Source organism: Drosophila navojoa, chromosome 5 (assembly GCF_054131105.1).
Source record: "Drosophila navojoa isolate 15081-1374.11 chromosome 5, UAZ_NAV_1.0, whole genome shotgun sequence".
NCBI classification, from domain to species: Eukaryota; Metazoa; Arthropoda; class Insecta; order Diptera; family Drosophilidae; genus Drosophila; species Drosophila navojoa.
In genome coordinates this window covers 2,999,597-3,013,955 of record NC_142893.1, presented here as the reverse complement: position 1 = coordinate 3,013,955, position 14,359 = coordinate 2,999,597, and the positions used below count along the sequence as shown (strand labels likewise).

At 36.6% G+C, this 14,359-nt stretch overlaps 1 protein-coding gene and 1 long non-coding RNA gene across 3 annotated transcripts in view; both read left to right on the top strand.

Moving 5' to 3' along the window:
• LOC108655100 (uncharacterized) overlaps positions 1-14,359 on the top strand; it is a 134,317-nt gene that overhangs the window by 23,999 nt on the left and 95,959 nt on the right. The gene's annotated exons all lie outside the window — the stretch shown is intronic.
• Positions 13,464-13,783, top strand: LOC108655098 (uncharacterized). Its single transcript, XM_018106807.2, is given in 2 exon segments — positions 13,464-13,598; positions 13,600-13,783. Coding segments are annotated over 2 exon segments (264 nt in total). The 5' UTR covers positions 13,464-13,518.

Below are 14,359 nucleotides of genomic sequence, written 5' to 3'. Positions count from 1 at the left end.
CTTACATTAGCTATTAATTGTAGATTCAGATTCAGAGATATTTTCTTATATATTTTGTATATGTGAAACATAGTGCTGATAAAGTGTTAATGGATATTCGATTAGTTAGCGATAATTCACTTGGATTAATAGACATTTTCCCTATCAGTTTTTCATATATGATTGAAAAAATCAAGCTTCAACTGCTGTCTATCATTCAGGCAATATATATGTATTTCAATATTTTTATTTTAATGCAAAGAATATTATTGAATAATCCAAAGTTGAGTTTCGCTAATTTCGATAATCGATCATTTTAACTAACAATATGAAACCAAACACTAACCAAGTCAAGCAATTTCTTTTAGTTTTAGCTCAATCAACACTTTGAGGGATATATAAAACAATAATCGTTCAACTATCGAATACCTTAAGACCCACATTAATTTCCTTCCATATTTGACTCACTTTAGTTGATTTTATTGAACTTCATTTGCCAAAGAAATGTCTCTGCCTTTTACATACCCAATTAGAGGGTATTTTTAGCTCTGTCATTTCGTTAACATTTATTAGCTGCTATTGCTTTTAACTTGGCCAACGTCCGACGTTGCTGCTGCTGTTGTTGTTGTTGTTGTTGTTGTTGTTTGTGTATTATGCTACTTGAACATTAAATGAAATTAAGCTGACGTTCAGCTTGATTGGTTCTCTAGAGGCCAAGCAATGTCGGTATACAATTGACTTTGTCTTTTTCACTTAATCATTTATAGTACCATCGGAAAATCAAATAAACAGACAAACACACGCACACACACATACACAGAAAGACATAATCAGAGCCAGAGGCGGAGGCACAGGCCCCTAATCAAGCTGCTTCTAATGACACGGCAAGTTCTATAAGAGCAGCCCAAGCCTAGGCCGCACACACACACACACACACACACACGCACACAGATAGAGAGACAGAAAACAGAAATCAACTGCAATTATGCTGAAAACTCAAAACTGTACTTAATTTTCAATTTTCAATGGTAATCAATTTTGTAATTGAAGATTCGTTTAGAGGTTTCCAATAGCTCTAGCTCTAGCTGCTTCTACTGCTGCTGTTTTTGTTGTTGTTGTTGTAGAAGTACAGTGAATATACATTATATGCATGGCTTACGCTTCGTCTGTTCATCAAGTTTGTTTCTGTGCTTTTAATTCTTATTTAAAATTGCATGCTCATCTCTTAAGTGGGCAATGCTGAACTTGATTTTATTTATTCATGCTTCCTTTCTAGATATATAACATATACATATACATATAGTTTATATATATATACTATATATCTTTGAATGTTCTTAAAAGCCAAGCGGCTTTGCTGCTTGGACATTGGCCATGTACAGCAGCAACAACAACAACAACAGCAGCAGCTGCTGGCGTTGCCGTTGCTGCTTGGCTTTTCCAAGAGGAAAAATATGCTTCTATTAGTTTTTTTTTCCATCCTCTGTAAACTGCAACGCTTGACTGCGCCCCAGGGATATTATTTAATTATTTTGTCAATGTGTTTTCTTCTTCTTTTTGTTTTTTTTTTTGCTTCTTCTCTGGCTCGACCTCAAAAAAAAAACAAGTAAGAAAGCTCTAGTCGAGACTGCTCGACTACGAGATCCCCTGAACCCTACAAGCAACTGATATTTCAATAATAATTAGCACCCACACACGCACTCATGCACACAAATACACGCACACACACACACTCACATATACAGGCGATTGCGCTTGGGTTGCGCTGCAGTGTTGGCAATATTAGGAGAACTTATTTGTTGAATAATTAAATTTCTAGACGTACGATCGTAATGAAACTTTCAGAACGTATTCATATTGTTTAAATGTATGTGTATACCGAAGCACAAGTCTCTAGTATTTGATATACGACTTTTACAAAGATGAGGGTGAGGGGGTGGATTTGGGGGTGGGGGTAAATTTTAACAAAAACCGAAATTGTATGACATGCGTCTTAATATACACTTTAAATTTGGAGACTGTAGCTTGAAAGATGTAGGAGATATAATTTTTAAACTGATCTTCGATAAGGTTTTTTATCGATAAAAAAGTATCGGAATGAGTTATCGTTTTTTAGTGATAAACTCGATCTGCGCGTGATATATACGGACATTTTAAAAAAAAGTTGAAGTCTCTAGCTCTTATATCTTCTGAAATCGACGCGTTCATACATACGGACGGACGGACGGACGGACGGACGGACGGACGGACAGACAGACGGACAGGGCTAAATCGACTCAGCTCGTCGCCCTGATCAAGAATATATATACTTTGTGGGGTCTGCCACGCCTCCTTCTGCCTGTTACATACATTTTAACAAAACCATTATACCCTGATTTCCCATTTTCAATGGGTTCAGGGTATAAAAAAAAGAAGAGCGCGAACAGCATCTGCAGTCAGACAGCGTTGAGCCGAGCTGAGCTTTCAGGCTCTCGGGCTCTGAGCTCTTATACGGCCTGGCACTTAAATTGTGCTGATTACTTATTTTTTTTTGCTTCAGTTTTGTTTTTGTATATCCAGCAGTGAAATTGGATTGTGAATGTCTGTGTGTGTGTGTGTGGGTGTGCAAATGTCTGCTGCTGGCAGAAGAAGGATTGGTCGATACAATATTGCTTATATAGGATAGAGAGGGCGCTAAAGGCGAGCAGAGTTAGCTCTTTGCCTGCATGATTTATAAGCGTATAATTATGAGATTGATATAGGCTAAGGTAGCAAGTATATGAGGTTAAGGTGAATTGATCTTAGCCCTGAGCAATCGGATGATCTGTCTGTCTATCGTCATTTTAGCAATCAATAGGTCTTAGATTGATTTGTTTAGAAATCTATCCATCTCTCCATCCATTTACTACTCCATTTAGCTCTCGACAGGCGAATTTACTGTTTGCCTATCGATTGATCTAGCTATGGACATACCTGTCCATCCATCGTTCGATCCCTACATAGATATATCTATACATCCACCTTTGTATATATTTATCGAGTTATACATCCATCTATCTATCGATATATCATTCAATTCCTCTATCAATCTACGATTATCTGTCTATTTATTTGTCTCTTATATGTCTTTATGCCGTTTTGGTCCTGGACCTACAACCTGTCATCGATCTATTTAGACTCTTAAAATATTTTTAGAGCAAAAACTACTATTAGTACTATTACTAATACCACTTAATATTCTCGATTGACCTGCAAAAACAAACTCATTTAGCATTGCCTTCAGGGTATTCCCAGCTGGTTCTCTTTCAGCCAAAGTCCGTCCATTTGATTTTTTCCTCCCATTCTTAACTACTTTTCGCCATACTGCTCTGTTCTTGTTATTCTTTTCTTTTCGCTCTCGCATGGCAATTGATTTTTCCAGCTCACAATGCTGCACTGCGCTTCGATTTGCTCTGCTCTGTTTCTCTATGATTTTTTTGCTCGGTTTCTTTTTGGCCATTTTGTATTAATTTGGGATACTTGGCTTTAATCGCCAACAAATCTGGCACCTTTCGAATAGATATTAAAAGAAAATAAACATTTTGTTATGTATTTATTGTAAGTTCTGTTTTCAATAAAAACCCCACACAATGGCAACGGGCAAACAAAGTTAATTATTGTTCAGGTCCCATATAACTCATTTCTTTTCTGGCCAAAAGGTTTTATGCTCTTTTGTGCTTGCATTTCTTTAGCTGTTTTTCTTCCCACTTTTTATTCTATTTTATAAATTTTTTTATACATATAATTTTTTCTATATTTTTTTTTTTGCGTTTGCCATACGAGAATAGTTTGACAAAGAAAGTGCGCGAAATAGCTAGACAAAAAAAAAAATCATAAATAATGTGCTAAGAAAAGCCGCTAACAAAAGCGCCTAGCAAAAATGCGCTCTATGTGTGTGTGTGTCTGTGTGTGTTGCTACTGGGAGTGCCTCGAGCAGCATGTGCATGTGTGTGTGTTTGTGTGTGTGTTTGTATCTCTGTGTATGCATACAAAAAGCCAAAAGTGAAAAAAGTTTATTCTGGTCAAACTGCTTCCGTCTGCGGAATTGACCTAGAAAACAAAAAAATTAATACAAAAAAATAAAAAAAAAGAAAGAGAAGAATGGAAAAAATTGGCAAAAACAACAAATAAAACCGAAATCCACGAACAGACGACAGCATCGCGGCTTAAAGTGTCAGCGCGTAATAACAAAGTAATCAAAAGAATTCAGGAACAAGCAAACAGAGCGAAACCCAGATGCTCTGTCATATATCGAACAAAAATATATAATATATATTTATGCTATAGTAAAGTGCAGATACATAGCTTCATGCAGCAACACATATATTTATTTATTTATAGATTTAAATAAATAAACTATACTAAACAGATTTCATTCCATTATAATGAATTTATCATGTTCCACAAATATTTTTGTTAGTCCAGACAATTTCTTTTCGGTTCTTTCACATTTCAACACATTTTTAAGACTTTATACTCTAATGCAGACACGGAAATTAAATAACAATAAAAAGAAAAATAGTTAGAAAAAAAAAGAAAAATGTTATGAACAATAGAAATAGCTACAAAAGAAAGAAAGACAGCAGCAACTAGAACAACAACAAGAACAACGGTAACAACAACAACAACAACAATAAGCAACGGCAAGAAAACAAACGCAAAAGAATCTAAACCGCATGAAAGCTGACGACCAAAAGAGCAGTCTAGTTGGGAATGCCCTGTTTTATACGATTTCAAGCGGGTATATAGGCACTCAGAGATCAACATTTAAAGAGTGAAGAAGTACGGAAAGTGCTGGCTCTATAAATAGACATACTTGACTTCACTAGATCAGCGCTATTTACATATGCGCTAATGTGATTTTAATGCATAGTAACTAACTAAATAGTTAACCTCTCTACGATGCGGGCCATATTTATAGACATACTTGATTTTTAGCAAATCTTAGAACTGAACTCTACGGAATTACTAAGAATTTGAACAGAGCGTTGATCTCAGCAAGTTGAAAGTTGTTCTTCTACAGTAGTGGCCATGTGACTAAGTCCACTTTCTCTTTCCTTTTATAACTTGTTTCTTTTCAGCCTTCAATTAGCTATATACATATATAAATGCAAGGGAAGCTTGTTGTCTCGGACTCATGAATTAAATATAGAAATATAGAATATATCTCTCTCTCTCTCCTTCTCACTGCCTAACATTTTTCTCTCTAACTCTCTCTGTGCTTCCATCACTCTCTAACTCATTCTCTTTCTAACTATCTCTCTCTCTCTCTCTCTCTTGACATATACTCTCTCTCTCTCTATCTGTCATATACTCTGTGGCTCTCTCTCTCTCTCTCTCTCTATCTGTCATATACTCTGTGTCTCTGTCTCTCTCCTTCTCTCTGTCATTTACTTTCTCCCTCTCCCTCTCCCTCTCTCTCTCTCTCTCTCTCTCTCTCTCTCTATCTGTCATATACTCTGAGTCTCTATCTCTCTCTTTCTCTCTGTCATTTACTTTCTCTCTCTCTCTCTCTCTCTCTCTCTCTCTCTCTCTCTGTAATATACTTTCTCTCTATCTCTCTCTCTCTCTAATTCTCTCTCATATATTCTTCTCTCTCTTCTCTCAAACAGAAACGTTTTCTCCTTGACTCCCATAGTATTTTTAATCTAATATTCTCTCCCTTTTCATTTTCATTTCATTGCCTCAGTCTTCTCATCTCCGATCAGCTGCCAGCAGGGCATCTTGCAGTCAGTTAGCTCTTCGTTTACCTTTACTTTTTCAACACCGACTGCTGGCATTCTAGCAAAAGTTTTGTCGCCGCTCTGCGAATTTTTGTTACTGTTAAATAAATCTTCTTCAGTTAAGTTTTATGTCTTCTTCATGCGGCTTTAATGAAGCCAGCCAAGGCGTCGTGCGGCGTGACATTCGCTTGGCCAAAACACGGACAGAACTGAGCCAACTGGACGGAGCGGACATGCGTACAGGTGGACGGACGGACAGACGGACAGACGGTTAGACGGGGCGACGTAGACAGTCTTAGCCTCAGGCTGTTGACATAGCGCGTTGTTCGTTTGGTATTATGGAAAATGTTGTTGTTGTTGCTGAGTGAATGTGAGATGGTTTTATATGTATATATAGATATATGTATGTATATATATATATATATATATTTTTTTTTTTTTGTTGGCCATGTAATTATGTTTTCATTCGAGCAGCAGCCAAACTTAACAATTTAATAGGCTCACATAGAACTACTTTCGTTTTGCTGAAGTTTTGATATTGATGGAGCAGCACTTATAAAGCACTTTTCTACACATACACAGAGCGAGAGAGTGTGTAAGAGAGAGAGAGGGAGAGAGAGAGAGATAGACAGTTGGACACGTTGCGTGCGGGTAACCAAAAGACACCAAATAAAGATTCCAATTCAACTTGGCAGCAACAATAAATTGTCAATATTGCCATTTGGCATTTGCCCTCGTTCCGTTTCGTTTCGTTTCATTCCATTCCGCTCTATTGTTGCTGTTGTTGTTGTTGTTGTTGCTGTTGATTTCCACTTTGGCACTGATTTGATTTTTGTCTGACCGTCTGACCGTTGACATTTTTGCCTTGCCCGTCGCCTTGGCCATTGCCTGCTTTTCTTTATGGCCCGAAAAACTGTATTTTTGGCCAGAATGTCACTTTTTTATCGTCTTTTTATGAGCGCTACGAAGTCCACGCTGGTAGAGCCACCTACCGCAACGCCCCAAAACAGTTGTTAAACGTGCGTCGCAACTTTCGATTAACGAAAATTATTTCACTACATTAGTGAGAGAGTGAGTAAGTGTGTGTGTGTGTGTGTGCCTTGCCTTGGTTCTGCAATAATTGGGATTTGCTCTTTTATTGGCTTATTTTCCTTTTTTTATGACAGGCTCGACGTGTACGTCCACAGCAGCATTTGCAGTCAGCCAAAAATTTGCTCAACTTGTTTTTAGTTTGTTGCTTTCGGTTTTATATCTATGTATATGCATTCATGCAGCTAGTAGTACCTTGGCAAATGGCATAGATTTTATTCTTACTTATTTCTAGTTGTTTAAGGTTCATAAACTTCTCGCATAAGACTCTCAACAAATTTCAATTTGTTTTACGACTTTACTTGATATTTATATATATGTATGTCTATATACGTATATAAAGAAGTTTATGTTTTATTTATGGTTTTTAATATCAAATTTGCTGAAATGAAAGTGCTTTGGCGCGAGTTCAGCGGTTGTTGTTGTTGTAGTTTCTGAACTACTTCGTCGTAGATTTTGTGTGTGCAAAGTGGTGCCTGCCTTTACAATTAGTTTTACGTTTTATAGGACCCTATTTAATTGCAGTTGGCAGAAGAGGAAGTATACTCGGTCGATCTCTGTTTATAGTAAAATGTTTTTTATTAGAAACTCCTGTGATTGCATGATGATATAATTTCCTAAACATTAATTCTTTGCCTTCATTGCTTGTTTTATTTCTTACTCTTCTTATTTGATTAATTATTCCTTAATGTGCTTTACTTTCTTCCTCTATCAATCCTTTGGTTCTCTCTCTTTCTCTTTCTGTCTCCCTATATCACTGTCTTTTAATATATCCTTGACTGTCCTTCCTTATATCTCAGTCTCTCACTCTTTTTTTTCTCTCTCTCTCTCTCTTTTTCCATGTCTGTCTTTTAGTCTCCATCTCGGCTTTCTTTCTCCCGTCCTCCTTCTCCCTCCATATCATTTTGTATGTCTCTTTGTCTTTTAGTGGCTATCTCTCTCTCTCTCATTATCTCTTATTCTTGCTGTCTCTTTCAGCCTTTCCTTCCTTCATTTCTGTCTACTTCTCAGTCTCGTGTTGTATATCTCTCCTCCTCGCTCTAACTCAATCTCGGCCTGCCTCTTTGTATCAGTTTCTGTCTATGCGTCTCTCTAATCCTCTCTCTCTCTCTCTGTCAATGTTTTAGTCCTTTTCTGGTCCTCTTCCTCCGTCTATCTCTGTATTTCTTTGTATTTCTATATATCTCCTATCTCTCTCTTTCTCTCTTTCTCTCTCTCTCTCAATACTCTAGTTCTTTTCTGGTCCTCTTCCTCCGTCTATCTCTGTATTTCTATGTATTTCTATATATCTCCTATCTCTCTCTTTCTCTCTCTCTCTCTCTCTCTCTCCCTCTCTCCCTCTGTCACTTAACTAAAGATTCATACTTCCATTTAAGTAAATGCTCCATTTAGTCTCCCTAATTGAATTCTCTTTACCTTTCCACTATTAGCTTTAGCTAGGCTCTACCTTTGCTCGTTCATTTCCCTGCTGCTTCCGCCGTTTGCCTAAGCAGATTATCTTTTAGTCAAGCGGAGGCGTAGCTTGCACTCTCGCGTCGCTCTTCGCTTTGCTTTAGATTATTGTGTGCGATGTTTTCTAAGTCAAAATGCGTTGGGCATTTCAATTGCAGCACTTGATGAATGGCCAGCGAGCTGAATGTCAGCGGCGCTTTCATCGCTTAGCACCAAGCCACATTTGACGACCGTGGGTGAAAACCACCAAAAATGGCATTCAAGCTTTCGCCCATTTGAAATCAACAAGAAAAAAAAACCCAAAACTAAAAAAAAAAACGCCAACTGTAAAGTGAAGAAGAAGCAACACGAAGTGCGATGAGTTGTTGACTTCCAGCCACAAAATACACATGTTTCTAGCGCAAGGTCAGCAGTAGTAGTTCTCGCACACACACACACACACACACACATACATACAGACTGGAACTCATATTCATAACTAACATTCGCTTTTGATTTTGTTGTTGTTTTCTGTTGGATAGTTCAAGTTCCGTTGCTGCTTGCCTTTTGGCTTCAAGCGACACAAATTACGTGCCCGAGTCGCGTCGAGTCGCGTTGTCATGCGCATGCAAAGCCAACAAAGCAACAGTCAGCAATGCCACGCCCACACAGAGTTCCGACGCCTTGCTGTAGCGAAATGCAGTTAATTTTACTTTCGGCATAAAGCGGCAAAAGATGCGCCGTTGACTTGAGCAATTGTTAGGGCACCAGACGCATGCGCATGCGTCTCACGTAGCAGACCTCTCTCTGCCCCCCTCTCTCTTTCTCTCTCTCTCTCTCTCTGTCTGCCTCACTCACAGCTGCTGTGAAAGTTCTGTGGCTATGCGACTGCATAAATCTTTTTACATTTTAATTTTTTTCCCCTTTACTTGACATTTGTATAGCGCCTAGATCGCAATCTGTTGTGGGCTTAAATATTTTATAAATTCATTTTTTATATTTTCATATACATATATTTGGTTTTTTCTTGTCTAGTTAGCGCCGCATTTTTTCCCACAGCTCTCGCGCATTGTTCTAAAAGTGTCTCGCATAATTATAAAGATAATCAACGCAATGAAATACATTTTTTTCGTCTGCCTCTTCTTCTTCTCTACTCGTTAATAATAATGCAAAATATTCTCTCGCAGCGATTAACAACACTGAAAGCTGCTTTTTGCACACTGCCATAAAGACAACAAAAAAAATCAAATAATTTCAAATATTATTGTCGAGTCATAAAATTAATTATGAATTATGAAAATGCATTTAATTTAGTTGGTCAACGCGAGACGCGCTGAGCTGGGCTGGTTCAGCATTCTTTTGGCCACTTTAAATGCCGTCGAAAGTAAAATCAAAAACGTCATGTTTTTGCTATTTGTTGCCAACTTTTGGTTTTCTTTTGCAGCTTCGACAGCAGCAGACACATTTCTCTGGCTCTTGTCTATTTATAGCTGGAAAACATCTTTATGGCTAATTTATTTGTTTTATAACATTTAAGCAATTAGTTTTTGCATATACCCTGTACTCTGTAAACAATGGGGAGTTGTGTGTGGGTCTATAATGGTGGGAAGAGCAGGAGTCATAGCAGATTACTGAGACGAATTAAGCTAGATTATGCCTTTGTCTGCCTAAATATATATGGTGAACTAGTTCATCTTTGAAATTGGACTTGAAGCTAACGAATGTCGGAGAACTGATGTCTTGAACAAATAGTTTTACCTATAGAAAACGCAGCTCAAGTTAGTTATATTTCCAAAATTAATAGATTACCAAGAGTGTTTTTAGAACTTACCTGAATATCTAAGAATTTAGAGATCTTTGACTGGACCTAGACTAGAAACTAGATAGATTATTATGTATTATGTATGATAGATTTTGTATATATCTTCTAGAGAAGGGCTTGCTGAAGTTTGATGATTATCATTGATAGTTTTTAAATAGTTTTATGAAATTCATTACAAAAACATTATTATAGAACTTCAGCTTATGTAGAATAGCAAACACACTCAAAGAGCTATATAGAGTTAACTACAAATTCTAAGAAATATTCATTTTTCTTATTTGCTGCGTTGAGTAAGTCTACTTACTGCCTTAAGGCCTCATAAAGTCTAGTAAATCCGTTTAAAAATTACTTTTGTTAGATATCATTCTTGTATTCCTTATTTTTTGCTCACGCTATTATTCTCCTTAGGACACTTACGGAATGGTAGTCTACTCCTGCTTATATTAGTATGCATTTTATAACAGATTCTGTATGAGAAGACTTTAGCATTTTATTCAATCGGATAATTATTGTTAATGTGGGATAACATTAACAATAACATTGCCATGTTATGCTATTAACAGCAAACCGTTTTTGAGCGCGGCTTTTGGGTATCTCTTAGTCATTCACTCCAGCTTAAAGTAATCTCACTAGTTTATTTATTTCATTGTAGTCTCAGCTTGATGCTTTACGCATCTGCAGCAGCTGCTGCTTCTTCTTCTACTGCTGTTGCTGCTGCTGCTGCTACTGCGACTCACATAATGTTTATGCCGCATTATGAACGCCTTGGTCGTCACATTAAAACAAACATAACAACTACGTGACTAATTATGTTGATATCAAGCGTGTTTATACACACTCATATATATCTATATCTATATATGTGTATGTGTGTCTATATCTTCTTTCGCTGCCTTTCTTCTGTTGCTATTAAGCGTGTATGTGTGTGTGTTCGTAAAAGAAAGTGAAATTAATGTTAAGTGCGCGTATAACATGTTTAGTTTTGTTAGGGCTTAAAACTCTACACACACACATACTATATATATATATGTATATTTATATATATGTAATATTATATTTACATACATATCATGTTCTGTTCTGGTTTTCGCAAAACGTGTTTTGCATTTTATATTAATATGCCATAAACCATATTAACAGCCTGCTGTGAAAACTGACTCTAGATAAAACTAAATACTAGTTTTTTATATTTATTTTTTATTTGTTTTATTTTGTTGAAATTTTTTATATTCTTTTTTCTCATTTTTCATTTGCTTTTAGAACATTTTTAATAGCTTCTTAATGAAAGTTCATTATGCGTGAAAATAATTTTTAATAAGTTTACTATAAAAGCTGGAGGTATTATAATGTGCTTACGTTATTTTTAGCGCCTTTATGCTTTATTGATTTTTGCTGTGTTTTCGTTGACCAAGGGAACAGTTCTCAGATGAAATTTCTTGGAAATGTGTGAAGGCAGCTTAGGTACTTATAATAGAAATATTATATACTCTATAAATATGAGACATATTCGGAAATTCCTAGTTTTAGACAATTTATTTGCTTTTCTACGAATTACATATTTCCTTATTTTAATTTTATAAACAGATAATTTTGAGAGGTTAATGAGATTGAAATTGAGGCTTGAAATAAGTCAATTTGTTCTTTATTCTTTATTATCTTAAATATATAAGTTGTTTTTAGTATTGTCTACAATTTAATATATATAATACCCTCCACATATATCTAGTTGCTGTCTGTTTCCATCGCTGCCATGACTGACCGCAGCTCTATAGATAATATCAGCTGCTCGCATCTATTTCTCTCATTTGTATATCAAAATTTCAGTTCATTAACCTTTCTTAACGAGCATGGCTGGCCGTTGGTTTTATGCCAAAAAGTCTGCCCAGTTGCACAGAGCTTTCCTTTTCTATATGTCGCCCAGTCAATTTATGGGCGCAATGTTATTTACCTTTTTGGAACCCAGTCAAATGAAAGTGATAAATTTTGTGCGATACGCAGTGAGAATTTTCACCAAAAAAAAAAAAAAAAGCCGAAAAGAAAAAAAAATACTACAAAACAAAGCGAGCTACACATTAAAAAATAGTTGCACGTAATTTAGTACATGACAACAACAACAACAACAAGAAAAGCGGCAACAGCAACTGCTACCTGAAAGGCAAATGCGACCGAGCTAATAAAAAGAAAAGTGATAAAAAAGCGACAAAAACAACAACAACAAGCAGTAAGGAGCTAGGAATGTTGTTGTGGAGCTTAACTGACTGCGCGATGCGCGCTTATGGTGGAAAATAAGAGTAGAGTTGTATGATAATAGAGGTTGCTATATACCAGGACTGAATGAGGGATCTATAACTCTAGCTCGAACCTATTTCTATAGAAACTCAACAGTAATCAAAGGTAACATTCGCTTAATATTCGATAGATTTATAATTCCATATACAGGCATCGATAGTTAACTCATCTGCTATGCTTTTCTAAGTCTTTTTCTTCACTATACATATACATATCTATCTATAATTCTCTATATTCTCTGCTAATGCCAATCTAAGATAACATTCAGTTAATATTCGATAGATTTATAGTTCGATATACAGGCGTAGATTGTTAACTCATCTGCTTTGCTTTTCTAAGTCTTTTTCTTACACTATACATATACATATCTATCTATAGTTCTCTATATTCTCTGCCAATCAAAGATAACATTAGGTTAATATCCGATAGACTTATAGTTCGATATACAGGCATTGATAGTTAACTAATGTGCTATTCTCTACTCTTCTAATACATATACCTCTACTACACATATGTATATCTCTCTATAATTCTCTATCTTCTCTCCCAATGGCATTCTTGTTGAGTAAGAATAGTGAAGTAACGAAAGATATCGATAGACCTATGTGTATATATCGATCTAATAAGATTCGATATACCAACTCTCTAGTTATTTCAAACAATCAAAATACTTTAGAGCAATACAAAGACTTTACGCACTCTCCAGCAAAACCAATATACCCGCTCACTCGCTGGGCGGGCATAACAAAGCAGAAATGTAAATAAAACAAATGCTTAATGCAAATGCCGTGTATTGCATGAGAAATGCGAAAAGATTGAAATTAGCCTGGGACGCAATGCCGCAATGCCGCAATCGAAAGTGCATAATTAATTAATTGTAATGGCGTTTAATTTCGCTTTTCAAGCTAATAAAATGCGAGGCGCAGCATTTATGATGAATGGAGCTTGAAAAAACTTGGCTCGGTCAAGCGGGGCGTATGCGTAATTTGTGTTGGAGCCGAACTGCTGTTAGATTGAATAAAAATCGTATATTTCAAGCTGTCAAAGGCAATTTAAGCTGAAAGGCAAACACACACAGAGACTGCTGTGCCACCCACACACACACACACACACACACTCGCACACACTCGCACACAGACAGACACCCACGCATTGCTATATAAACTGATGTGCGGTTTTGGTTTCATGGCTTACGGTTTTGATTGCTGCCATCGCTCAATTGATTTTCCACTAATGCCATCGATTGGCACAAACCGAAATAAAAGTGAAATGCAAAGTATTAAAAAATATACAAGCACACACACGCACACACACACACACGCACACAGACACACTCGTTCGCTTGCAAAATAAACAATTTGTGCAGCGGGCATTATTTGACATGAAATTGAATCGCATCCACTCATATTATTCAGGCCAAAAATATCAGTAGAAAAGAATATCATAGAGCACTGAAATGGGATTAGTTGCGGCTCTGATTCATTTGGCAGTGTGTGAAATAGTCGTTGCTTATTCTATTTTTTTTTTATATTTTTCTTTTCATTCCTTTTGCTCTGTTCTCTCATTATGTGTTTATCAAGGCGAAAAGTGAAAAGCGGCATAAACAGCCGCAAGCAGATTAAGTTGACAGAGAACAAAAGAGCTGCAAAACCAAAGCCGATGGTAGATATATATAGTATATCTATATGTGTATGTATTGTAGCATAACTATTGTAATTTAGAGAGCTGTCAAAATTGTTTTTGCATTGATAAGCCGGCGAGCACAATAAATCTTTGTAGCTGCCTCACCTTGAGGGCGTACAATTTATTTGGTTTGTTCGCACTTTTCAATTTTTTGTATTTGTGTGTGTGACCCGTGACACATTCTCTGTGTGTGTGAGAGACAGAGTGTGCGCGTGTTTGTGTGTGTGTGTGTGGCTGGCCACCTATTTGTGGGCAGTTGGTTAGCTCGCGCTTGCTGCATTCTATTCGCCGCCTTCTACTGCTCCTCCTGCTCTCTTGCTCGCAT